The sequence below is a fragment of the Parasteatoda tepidariorum genome, chromosome 11 (genome assembly GCF_982258835.1).
Source record: "Parasteatoda tepidariorum strain Cologne lab strain chromosome 11, Ptep-v5.0, whole genome shotgun sequence".
In the NCBI taxonomy this organism is placed as follows: Eukaryota; Metazoa; Arthropoda; class Arachnida; order Araneae; family Theridiidae; genus Parasteatoda; species Parasteatoda tepidariorum.
In genome coordinates, this window is record NC_141765.1 from 37,818,365 (window position 1) to 37,831,602 (window position 13,238).

At 27.0% G+C, this 13,238-nt stretch overlaps 1 protein-coding gene across 6 annotated transcripts in view; it reads right to left on the reverse strand.

Annotated features, from left to right (window-relative positions):
- Positions 1-13,238, reverse strand: part of LOC107438554 (muscleblind-like protein 2) — a 407,949-nt gene that overhangs the window by 47,025 nt on the left and 347,686 nt on the right. For 4 of the 6 annotated variants that reach the window (XM_043043159.3, XM_043043160.3, XM_043043158.3 and 1 more), the window contains exon 2: positions 3,838-4,026. In XM_043043159.3, the coding sequence (XP_042899093.1) occupies positions 3,838-4,026 (189 nt within the window). The remainder of the gene's footprint in view (positions 1-3,837; positions 4,027-13,238) is intronic. The other 2 variants (XM_071187782.2, XM_043043157.3) reach the window with 1 other exon arrangement.

Consider the following 13,238-nt stretch of genomic DNA (forward strand, 5'->3'; position numbering starts at 1 on the left):
TATAACCTGTTTATAAACCTGTTTTGCCCAGTAGACAAATGTACTAGTTTGATTTCAGAAAATATCATACTCTAGTTTACACGCAGAGTATCTAAAATAACAAATGTTACTTGATAGCACCTCTTAAAATAACATTTAGTGGCTGATCTCAAAGTTAGATTTCCAATCTCATTAACAGTTAGTTAAAAAGTCCTATCACTAAGTTGTAGAATATCTTCGACTTAGCATATTAAGACACAGTGGTAATATTCAATGTTCAATGGCATATCTAAAGTGACCATTTTTGTAGTAATTTTTTGTATTTTAATATATCTATCTATATATATAATCGTGGAATTTCATTATTTTCTGACAATATTTTACTTGCCAATAGTTTACTTTGCTTGCCAATAGTTTAAATAGTGTTCTTTGTCATATCTGTATATAAAAATTAATCATGCCTGCCAAAATAAGCACTACTTTAGCTCAGTAAAATTAAGAATACATAGTTGGTTCCTTAAAATCAATAAAAAAGAATTTTACCAAATTTTATAATAGTGCAGTGTTAAGGATAATAGATTGATGTACAATTCAATAGATAATGAAGTATCATGATTATAACCTAAGATATTATTGCTAATACAATATATTGGTGAAATAATGTAGTAATTTAACTATCATAGCTATAACTGACATATATCATATCATAATCATAACTGACCAATAAAACAAACTTTATTTAATTTCAACGTTACATAAAATGGTATGGATCTATTAAAAATGTATAAAAAGTAAAAAAAAATGAAAGTATATCTTATTTTAACGAATTGTTTTATTTAATATGAATAATATTTCTTGTTGCGTTATGTTTTTTTTTTTTTAAGACTTTAGAAAACAAATTACGATTATCAAATTTGAACTTGATTCAAAAAGAAAATTGAACTCATATAAATAAAATACTCTTAAAATCTTATTATTTTTCTAAAAAAATTTCTTCTATTCAGTTGTTTAATTCAGGAATTATAAGCGTGGACATTTTAGTTTTTTTTTCTCATTGTTACGAATGGGAGAGAAAAATCAGATCAGTATTTCCGGGTTGTAGAGTTAATTTTCTGAAATATTAAAATTATTGTTATTTTAAAATTTTAAGTTGTCACTATCTCTTCTTATAGAACACATTAAAGTTATTATTCTTTTAAAAATTTCAAGTAATTATAGAGAGTAAAGAGATTTATAATTTCTCTAATCTTTTAATACATCCAAATTGAAGTTATTATTTTTTTTACTAAACAAATACTCGCTATAATTTAGTGAAGACATTTACAGTTGTTCTGATGCTTAGCACACACACATTATTCACAATTTCTAAGGCATTAAATTACAGTCTAATTTAGATTTATCGTTTAGTACGTTTCGTGGTGACATTTTTAATGGCAAAATAAAAATAAAAGAATATTCTGAAAACATCCGCTAGTTGTTTATTTAAGAACATATTTTAAGTCAGACACGGATGACGTTTCTTAGCTCAGATTTAGTGTGGAATGCGTTGGGGTGAGATATCCTCCCACGCCTTTGCGGAAGAAAAAAACTAAGTTCCGAATGAGGCCTCCAACAACAAGATATGATGCTAAATTTTTATACGTAAAGAATTTTTCCTGACTGAATTTCAGAAATTTTTTTAAGAAAATTAATTTATTTATAATTATTTTAAGTTAAATCCAATTCCTTTCGTTCTGATAAAAATGTTTAAACAGCAATATCTGGTTTGACGCAAGATGTTTAACACCTTACATGATTAACACAAAATCGAAGTAATTTTGATTCCTTTTATGAAAATATTTATCATAAAACTTTTAGTTGATTTTTCCAGTATTCAAATTCTTAAAGTTCACAGTCACATGTTAAGCCAAACCTTTTGAACACGATGATAAAAATTCATATTTAATTTTTGTTGTTGTTTCTAACTCCACTTGCCAATATCCGCAAGTTTGCTTGGTGAAACCAAGCAAATTTAAGGCAGAGAGTGAGTTTCTAGTTTTTCAGGGGTGCCATGAATTGCAAAGAATAAGACTTCAGTCTCACATGTCACAGCTCGTTTATAGGGCGGACTCATTCATACATCCACAGATTGTAATTTTGTCATGATCTAGAAACCCCCAGAGGTATTGATTTGTTGTGAGAACATGAAGGACTTTGTGACCCTACTGTTTTAAAGTGCAGCAGTCATCATTTTATACATGGGGAGTCTTCGGCCGGCGGACGTCGAACTCACGACCTGTTGGACATGGGGCCCAAAGCCCTACCAGCCAGGCTATCCCGGCCTCTATTTAATTTTTGTCTTCATCAAATTCTCAATAATTATTCTATAGCCTTATATTATTTTTATAGCCAAAATTAAAAAAAAAAATTATAGTTAATTTTGCTATATATTAGGTTCTCAAAATGTGCCGAAGTCAAAAACTAAAGCTGGATTTTTCTTATTGCGTTTGGAAAAAATATTCAAAAAATTTCATCATGAACGTTTCAGATGTTTTTTTTTCTTCCAAAAACGATAATAAAAATCTAACGTTAACTTTTGACTTCGGCATATTTTGAGAACCTAATAGCTAAATTAACTGTAGAAAAAATATATTTTGAGAACCCAATACATAACCTATAACTAAAAATTCTCCTCAGCAGTATATTCGGTAGCATATACAAATTTTTGTCAACATTTGTATTTACTGATCCCTATTTCTCCGTTAAATACTCTTTAGTTCCATATTTTTTGCCTTTATCAGGATTTTTAATGGGCTCTTTTGGTTTTTATCCCTGACAAATATTAATATTAGTTTTAAATTTTATGAAACCGTTATTCTTTTGAAAATGAAAATTTTTATACAGTATAACAAAAATATGTTCATTTTGTTTTAATAAAGAGTGAACGGCTTTACATTGAAATTTAGACTATTGTACTGGATTAAACTCTATTCTATAAGCTCCCTAATACGAGTAGTAATAGTTTTTGAAAAAAATGAATATACGTATTTAACTTTTCTTTGAAGATCTTTTAGGCTATTTATTTATTTCATAAAAAATAACTTTTCAAAACTTTTGTGACTCTAACAAGATATTGAAATTCGAGTACAAACTTACTATTCAAATATTCTCTTTCCAAAGATTTTGTGATTGCAAGATTCCATACTAAGCACTCACATATTTTTTTACCAAAAATTTTCTAATTGTAAGAAGATATTGAAATTCGAGTCTATACTTAGTATTCAAATATTTTCTTTTCAAAAATTTTGTAATTGCAAGAAGATATTTAAATTCGAGTCTATACTTAGTATTCAAATATTCTCTTTTCAAAAATTTTGTAATTGCAAGAAGATATTGAAATTCGAGTCTATACTTAGTATTCAAATATTCTCTTTTCAAAAATTTTGTAATTGCAAGAAGATATTGAAATTCGAGTCTATACTTAGTATTCAAATATTCTCTTTTCAAAAATTTTGTAATTGCAAGAAAATATTGAAATGCGAGTCACAACTTTGTACTCAAATGTTTTAATACTTTGAGTCAACAGCTTTTCATAGAAACAAGAACTAACTTCTAGTACATAGATTTGCCTATCATTCTGAAAATCCTATAATCATAATATTTGTTGTAGAAAAGGAATAGATGCATTTAACTATTCTTTCAAGATCTTCGAAATTACTTCTTTATACCAAGCATTTTGTTTAAAAATTAGTAATTATCAAAAAAGTTTGAAATTCTAAGAAATTTTGAATCCACAAATACTACCATACTTTGTACAGCAAAAAATTAATAATGCAAAGGGATTAATTAGGTTAGGAAAATAAGGAAAATTGGGCGTACATTCATGATACTCACGACAGCAGGAGTGAGTTGTGCGGTTGGTGGCTGCAGCAATGGCTGTAATGGCAATTGCTGCATTATGGCATTTTTTAGTGCCAAATGGTTCCTTCCATTGATCAATAGTTGGTCCTTTAAATGTTGAGGAGGATGGAAGTACTTGCATGGTGGCTTCTCCCGATTGCAACGACCCTACAAGATATAAATAAATATTAATTATTAATTATAATATATATTAATAATATATTTTAAAGGTAAGAATATATATATATATATATATATACATATAGCGGCACAACTGAAAAAATCAAGTTTTGAGATAAGTGGGTTTAAAGTTTTCATTGCTAAGGAAAATGCGTAAGAAATGCTTCGGTTTGCTTAAACGAAGATTATCTTCAAGTTGAATTATGAGTTGTACTAGTACTGCTGCTGAAAGAATGTGTATTTTCATATTTACACCTGCTCTTAGTTCAAAACGCGTTTTTTTTAAATTGTGCCACTGTTGCAGCCCATGAGCGATATATATATATATATATATATATATATATATATATATATATATATATATATATATATATATATATATGGACAAAACTGATTTGTTTAGCTTTGGTTGAGAAATTTGGCTCAAATTAAGAAATTTCTGTCATTTTTGTCAAATGTGCTATGATAAATATGCAGTTGGAAGTGTCGCTTTTAGGATACTTAAAATTTTGTTTCTCAAATAAGAGAAATTCAGCTTAAAATATACGTAATGCATGCAATACGTATGTATACGTATACATGTATACGTATACATGTAATAAAATTTCAGATTTATGAAGATATTTGGAGATTTTTTGCTCAAAACAATCGAATTTTTATCATAATTTTTAAATTGTACCTTTTAGTTTCAGCTTTTTAAAATGCAAATATCAAAGTTTCCGATTAAAGAGTCTTATATTAAAGCAGCTTTTTACAGCTAAAAGTGTTTTTTGTCTGAGAACTTAACAATGTATTCAAGGTAAAATTTGCAGCTTTTGATAATTTATATGCTACTTTAAAATTATTTTGAATAACTATCTTGACAAATGATTTTAAATATTACCTGAAATACCGTTTGTAAAATCATAACCTGAAATACTGTTTGTAAAAATTTCAACCCGATCGGGAAGTATCATTTCGGATGTCATATTTGTAAGATATAAACAAAAGCAGGAGATTTTTTGATGTAACTTCATTGGTAACGAAGTTAGCTTTAATCTATAAAACCTTCCTCGTATGTGAACATTGAGAAGCAGAAAGCAAATCGATCTAAGTATGCTTTGTAATATATCTAATAAGTATTCCTATGGATATATGCATACTTATTTCAAATATGTAATTATTACTCTTTCTCGTGGTTTTTAATTGGTGAAATCAAAACTGCTTTTGGGAAGACAGTTTATAAATGTAAACTAGTGCCGTTCCATATATTGTACGAAAATAATGAAAATCCACGATAAATAGAAATATTTTCTAATTTTAACTAAATTGCATTAATTTGACATCAATCAATGTTCTCATTACCAAAATAAAACAAGTATTTTTAGCGAAAATTGTATTATTACCAATGTAGAAAATATTATATTTGATAGTTATCGATATCGACAATACTTGCGATATTTTAATGTACCCGATATTCAGAGCGTTTTCAATAAATATTTTATACTTATTGAAAAGCATAGTTATCATGATATACCGTTGGAGTATTTATAAAAATATCGTTATAGCGATTAATGATATCGCGATGTTGACGCTATTTCACCCAGTTCTAGTGTTCATTTGAAGAGCTCCGTCATTTTTTCATCACCGAATGGTAATTCAAATTGGAGAAAAGGCTATTTATTTTTTACAAATTTCTTAGAAAATTGCGAATCAATTATGATGTGGTTTTATTAATTAAACATTTTATGTTTCCCCCAAAAAATTACTTCATGTTAAAGATCTTTGAATTGTACTATCGATATAGTTAAACCAAATACACAAATAAATCAGAATAATTTCCAAGTTATCAATTGGGCACCAAAACGTTTCACAACTTGAATATAGAGTGCTATTTATTCCTTTTCTCATTTTTTTTATAATACTTAATCAAATGATAGAAAGGTCATCAAAGAGTTTCGTTTTTTATATCAATTTTAAGTAGATTCAATTTGTTTTAATGAAATACTTGAATATTATTTTTCAAACTATTTTGAGTTCTTGTATTTACAATTATTAAATTAAGTTTAATAAACATAAATATTTTAAGCATTTAAATGTACTTAAAATTAAAAACAATTCGGATATATTTATAGTCATACAAAATTAGGCACAGCTTGACAAAAAAAATTCAAAGTAAATCAAAAATAAATTTATTAATTAATAATCAGATATCTTTAGAGGAACAATAAATGAATGAAACAAAAGTAAAACATTTTAAAAGATAACACCAGTTAGTAAATACTATTTAATATTGGCTTGGGAAACCATTTCCCAAGCCATTGGAAACCAAGCCATTTGGGAAACATTTCCTTATTTCATTTAATTTAAACTATTCCCAAACTTAGAAAAAATGAAGAAATAAACCAAGCAATAAGTAAAACAATTTTTTGATAAAACCAGAATAAATTACAGAAAACTGGTAGTTTAATTGATAAATTCATAACATGACAGACAGCGACAAAATTATTTTTAATAAAAATTGCAAATTTCCATTATTAAATTCATCATAGATCATTTTATTTGGAACAAAAAAATAAATCCATTTTTGGTTTGACGATCCTACACCTTAAAAGCGTAACTTAATTCGAGATTTCTGGTTTTGTGGAGTTGACGCTTTTCTATTCTCTGTTGTCATGGTGATATGGAACAGGAGGCTCATGAGAAGTTCAAGGAATGGAGATCTCTAGATATCTACACCCCAACCATCCTCTTTTCCCATTGAGGGACCATCTCGGGGGAGAGTGAGGAACGGATTCCAGAGGAAGGGTAGATATTGCGTTTCTCCTTCAACAAAAGGGACTGGTTCCATACTCTTCCCCCATCCTTTTATTCTAGAATCGAAAAAAAAAGGGAATGACTGAAAAGCGAAAATTTTGAAGGATTGGAATAAGTGGGAGTTTGGATGAGGTTTATATAATCTTCACATCTGCCAAAGACAAGTGTCCGCTTAAAATTCTCTTAATTTTCGAAAGAAAAGGAAGACGAATGGAGGGTTAGAGAAGTTTTTCGATGAAAGAGATAGCCTATTGATGAATTAATTTAATCCAGGAATTGTTTTAAATCACAAAGTTGCATATCGTATTAGCACTTCATTTTTTTTCTTCTAAAGATAAGCGCCCACTCTCCAATTTCTTTTAATTTTGATGACATATGAGTGCAGGATTCTAAGATTTCTTTGATGAAATAAAAAGATAACTTAGACAATAATTGAGTATAGAGTTTTTGTTTAATATTGAAAAACCACGCGTCGTACATAAAACACGACCCACAGTACGAGAATTATAATCCTATAATGGCTAATTTGATCTTATGAGATATATCAAATAACAAAAATCCGTTCAAATTTCTTTTAATTTAGACGAGTTCGATGCAAAAAATAAAAAACATATCCTATTAAGAAAATATTTTACATAAATAGTGTTTTAAATTGAAAAGATGCGCAGCATATAAAGTTTTATTATTCTAAGATGTAGAAAAATTAAACAACTACTGTATTCAAATTGATAAAAATTTTCTCCGTATTCTCTTTTCTTATAGTTTTAAGTATGATTCAGCGGAAAAAAATGCTCCAGGTATTTATTTTGATATCTATTTGACGAAAGATTGTTGTATTAATTAGATAATAACATATTTAGATAATAACATATTGATAACATATTAACATTACATAATACATAATACATCATCCATAAATACAGAGTCTTTCGTAGTTGGCGCCCTTAATATACGTATTCAAAATAATCTTTATTAAAAATAAAAAGGGGAAAGTACACACATTTAGGGACTTAAATGAATGTTAAAGTCAGGAAAAAGGTAAAAATGCTATTGAAGCTATTGAAAATGCTATTGAATTACTTTTGAGAAAGAAACATAAGAGCTGAAGGACGAATTAGAAGAACAGTGAGCAAAAAATAGCTTCTGAGAAATCGAATTTCAAAAATACGACTATTCCGAATTTTTTTTTTTTAATTATTTTTTTAAAGTTTTCGAGACACGACGAAATACGCAAGAAATTGAAATTAATGGAAAGGGGTTCAAACTTTGGACCGCTCTTTTGACCAAACTATTGGGACCATATTTTCCAGATTGCCGCTTACCCATATATTTTGGTGGTCAGAAATCCCATCCCATTGAAAAAAAGTTTATTCAGATAAAGTACATTTTTGTGTCATATTCCGTAACTTAAATTATTGTCGGCAATAATAAACTAGCAAACTTGAGGTCATCCCCTTGAACCATCAAGATTGAGTCCGAGAACGTGAAGATCCGATTATTAAACCAAAAGTTATTCAGCCTGTTCCGTTTACTTCTTTGCACACTGTACATATGATTGAACGAGTAAAAGAAACACAAATTTAATTATTAAAAATTTAGATCATAAGATAAACAGCCATTTTCTTCCAAGAAGTTTCTATGTTTAATTAACTTTCCAGTGTTTAATTAACTCAAAATGATAGAGAAGCATATAAACATTAAACATCATTACATTTCACAATATGCTTAGATTACAATTCCAAGTGTCTACAGAAGAAACATAAAAACCTTGAACATGTGATTTTTACGCTATTTTGAGTATGAAATATTGTTGGACGGCTTTCTACTTAGTAAATCATTTTAATCCAGCAGGTATCATAGAGTATTTTATCAGCTGTTGTTAAACCCTTTCGCAAGTGGGTTTGTTTGCCCGGAAGCGTATGTACGCGGAAGTTGTGTTCGGGGATGAATATTAATAACTACGATGAGGATGTTGATGCATCCTTATTTCAAGTTGAATGAAAGGTATTAGAAAGGATTTTCGAGAATATTGTGGTTACCTGCATTGCAATAGTGTTCCTCAGAATTAATTTCAAAATTAATTACCTTCTAAATATCTTGTTTATCTGAATCCGTGCAAGAAATAATTAATATTTTAGATTGAATGGAAGTTTTCCATTAGTTGAAACCATTAGTATAAGTCGAACAGGGAAGACATACAAAAATTTAAATGTTTCTGCGAAAGAAAAAGAAAAGTAATAAAATATATTAAATTGTAGGGTAGGATTGTAATGTAGGATTGTAATTTAGTGCGCAAAGTTCAAAAAGAGACAAGCTGCATCAAACAATAGTTTTTAAAAGAGATCAAAATGTAAAGTACACACTACAAATTTATCTACACAAAATATATGAAATTGACATAACGAATCAGGTATATTCAAAAAAAGAATAATATCAGTTAATTAGATTAAAATTGCAAATGCAATGAAATTACACGAAATAAGTAAAATGGTACATATAAAATGGTAAAAATTTTATAGAATCGCAAATTTAATAAAACAGATATACACTGTAAGACATTCCGGATCAAATTATGGTATAAAGTACCGACATTTTAGGTGCATCATCCGCAAAATTCATTTCACCATAGAATCAATTATATTGCAAAATATTAAAAAAATTACTGTATATCAGATTTTTTTTCTCCGTAACATGTTCCGTCAAAATGGGATTTTTATGGAATCATAGAATATAGCTAATTCCGAGATAAGTAAGCGTAACATTTCGCTAATTTAACACAGGCAAAGTCAATTTTTACAGTTCGCAATTTGTTAAACAATAAGATAAATTTATTTACAGGCCTTGTAATGGACCAAAGAAAAAAATAATTAGGGGAGAGTCGGGTAGCCCCGCCCACTTAAGGAGTATTGCTTATATTTCAGTATAATATTGAGTAATAATCAATATTTTTGTATGTTTCTATTGTTTTATCATCTAATTAAATAATTCAAAAAGAATCAACCAGAAAAAGAACAGTTTAACTTAAAAAAATTAAAATAATAAGTTATTTCACTACTGTATTCAACATATTTTCAAAACTATTGTTTACCATGTTACCAGCTGCATAAATACTTGAAACTTTGAAAATAATCTTTTTTTAATATAACAATTAATGGCCCATTGACTTGAAAAAATATTCTACACATATGAAATTGACAGTGGGTGGGGGTACCCGACACTCCCCTACATTTTATAAAAAATAAAAAAATAAAAAAAATCGGGACATTTTCTTGTAGTAATCTACTTAAGAAAGGCGGACAGCAAACTATAAAAATATACAGTTCGCTCTATTTAATCCAAATTTTATCTCAAAAAGAAAATAAATAAACTTTTTTCAATTTCATCAACGGAACAATTAATTCATGATAGTTTGTGATCAAGATAGAGAAACTTTTTATATTTCTGCTGCTTTAAAAAAACCGCATCAATTTAGTAAAAACTCCCTTTTAATTATAATTTGCAATCGAGTTCAAGACTACCTTAATCAAATAATTTAAAAGTAGGCCTTCAATAATTTTGTACAAAGATACAGTGAATATGCTGGTTTACATTTTTTGTACATTAACATTTAGATGGTTAAGTTTAGCTGGTTAACATTTTGTAATTTAGTAGATGATTTCTCAATTCACCATTTTAAAATTCTATAATAGCTGGATAATTAATTGTGACCGATTATTTCTAAAATCGGATTAAAGAGACGAATCATTAAAATACTCTACTAAACAAGATTTATTACTGTATTTGATGAAAGTAATAAATAAGGGTAGAAAGTAATAAATGCCCCCTTATTCATCACTATACAAATTAGGTAACGGAAAATTTGTTAATTGAATTTCGTTTTCATATAATGACTAAATATTAAAAAAAGTTTGAAACAAAGAATCACACCATGTACATAATTAGTGAATGTTTCTAAGTTGGAACTATTGAATTTTGCAATTTTTACTAGTATCAAAAAAAAAAAAAAAAAAAAAAAAAAAAAAAGTCAAAATCTTTCGAATCTTTAAATTGATTTCAAATCAATCATTTAAAAATCTGTATTTGTATTCGTAGATAACGGGATGTTCTAAACATGCACAAAAATCAGGAATACCAGGATGAAAATCAGAACAAGTTAGGACAAAGTATTTTTATCAGGAAAACTATGACTTCTATCAGTTATATTTTCATTATAGCATTTTACATAATATGTTTATCTTGGTTTTTTAATTCAAATAAAACATGAAAGTATGCAATATAATAATATTATTGAGAAAGAATTACTGAAACCATTGAATCGAAATTATTGAAACATTTTCAATATGAGAAATCAACCTGTATACATGTTGAAAACTAATGCAGCATGTTTTAAACTATTTTTTTTAAACATTTTATAGCAATAAAAAATAAAAATTTGAAAGTTAATCTTACAAAGATCATAATTTGAAATCGGTTCAAGAATTTAATTTAAAAAAACGCATTTTAATTGTGCCTGAAGCGTCAATAAATTAGATCAGCTCTTATGCCAACTTAAGCAGCAGTATATGTATGAAAATAAACCTTGACAGATAAAAAAAAATTAAAATCATTTCTCCAATATTTATGTCACAATTTATTTAATATGTTTTTTCAAATCTTATAAAAGTAAAAAAAAGGAAAAAAAGGATGGGAATTTTTTTAGTTTTAATAACAGTTTATTTTATACTTTTATAAGTATTAAACATCCTAACAATAGAAAAGAATACTTTTATTATAAAGAGATAAAAAATAAAAAATTCTCTCACATAAGTTCTTAACTGAAGATTTTAAGATCATAATGTTTACAATAAACAATTATAATGTTAATATACAAAAAGTAATTAAATAAGCAAAAGTAACAGCGAAAATATATTTAACTTTTTAGGACCTCCAAAAAAACAAAGATAACCGGGAAAACGAGTACTAAATTCCTAAATATTTATTAAAATGTACTAGGCTTTATTCTTAAAGCTATCTGTCAAAATGAAATCCTTCTAAAAAAAATCCATTCCTGTTTTTCTTGAAATGAAGATTCTAACAAAATTTGAAATCGGTTCAAGAATTTAATTAAAAAAAACGCATTTCAATTGTGCCTAAAGCGTAAAATTATTTATTTATTTTTAATCTCGGCTCACATCTTGTTGGCAATTTGCAAGTGAAGCAAGACGGGAAAAAAATTAAGTAAAAAGAAAAAGAGAAAAGAACAGCAGAAAAGAAAAACTTGCGCACTTAATAAATGCAGAGGCTACTTTTAATGCTACTCTTTTACTTTATAAAACAAAAATAAAATTGAAAAAGTACTGTGACATTATCAAGAACATATTTTCTATTCGAGGACTCAAATTTAAGTTTCTCTGGAAATATTTTAAAGGGAAAAAAAAAATGTATGTTTCGAAGCTTAATGTTTCATGCTGTAGTTTCTTAAATAAATTGTATAGAAAAAAAAGACTTACTCTTTCATCATTTAAGGAGAAATTAATGCACTCATTCGAAACCGATTAAAAACGGTTCTTTTATATTTTTAATTACAAAACTTCAGATTTCTTGTTTTTTTAATTTTATTTTTTGCTTTTTCATATGAAAAACACTCTATATTAATGCTTTACCACATGCAAATTATTATTTTTTATTTTGAATATTTATATCATTGTGTGGGAGAGAGCTGGTTAGCAAATTTTAATAAATTATTAAGTAAGCGAAACCAGCACATCCTATGAACAAAAAAGCAAGAAAGCAGCCAAAATTTTACTGCAATAAATAATTTTATTGCTATTGGCTTGATACCACAAAATGAAATTTAATTGAAAGCAGTTTGAAGTTTAATTATTCATTATTTTTTAAAAGTATATCAAATTTAGAATTAGAATTTCATAAAATATTTACTAACATACAAATTAAAATTTAAGGAAAAATTTTAAACGTTAAAAATATTGATTAATTTAAAATAGTTCATTGGTTAAACAATATATACTATTAGGCAATTAAAAAAATTAAGTAATACTAACGAAGACTAGTTTTTTTTATATATAATGTAGATAAATAAAAAAAAAAACAAAATTATAAAAATTATTTACATTTTATCATTCTTTATTTTAATTTTCTTTTTATGAATAAGAGAGAATATTTCAGATTGTAAAACACAAAATAATATAATGAAGTATTTGAATTTTATAAATAAGTCTCACAAATTGCGATAAAGTGATTCTCTCTTTCAAATTAGGCGTAGAGTACAAATTATGCGTAGAGTATAATGAAGTTTTAAACTTTTCATTCACAAAAGAATTTCTAGACACATTAAAAAAAAAAAGTACGAGGAAAATTTAACTTTACGAATAAGAAATAAACTTTATTAACTTGTAATAAAGATG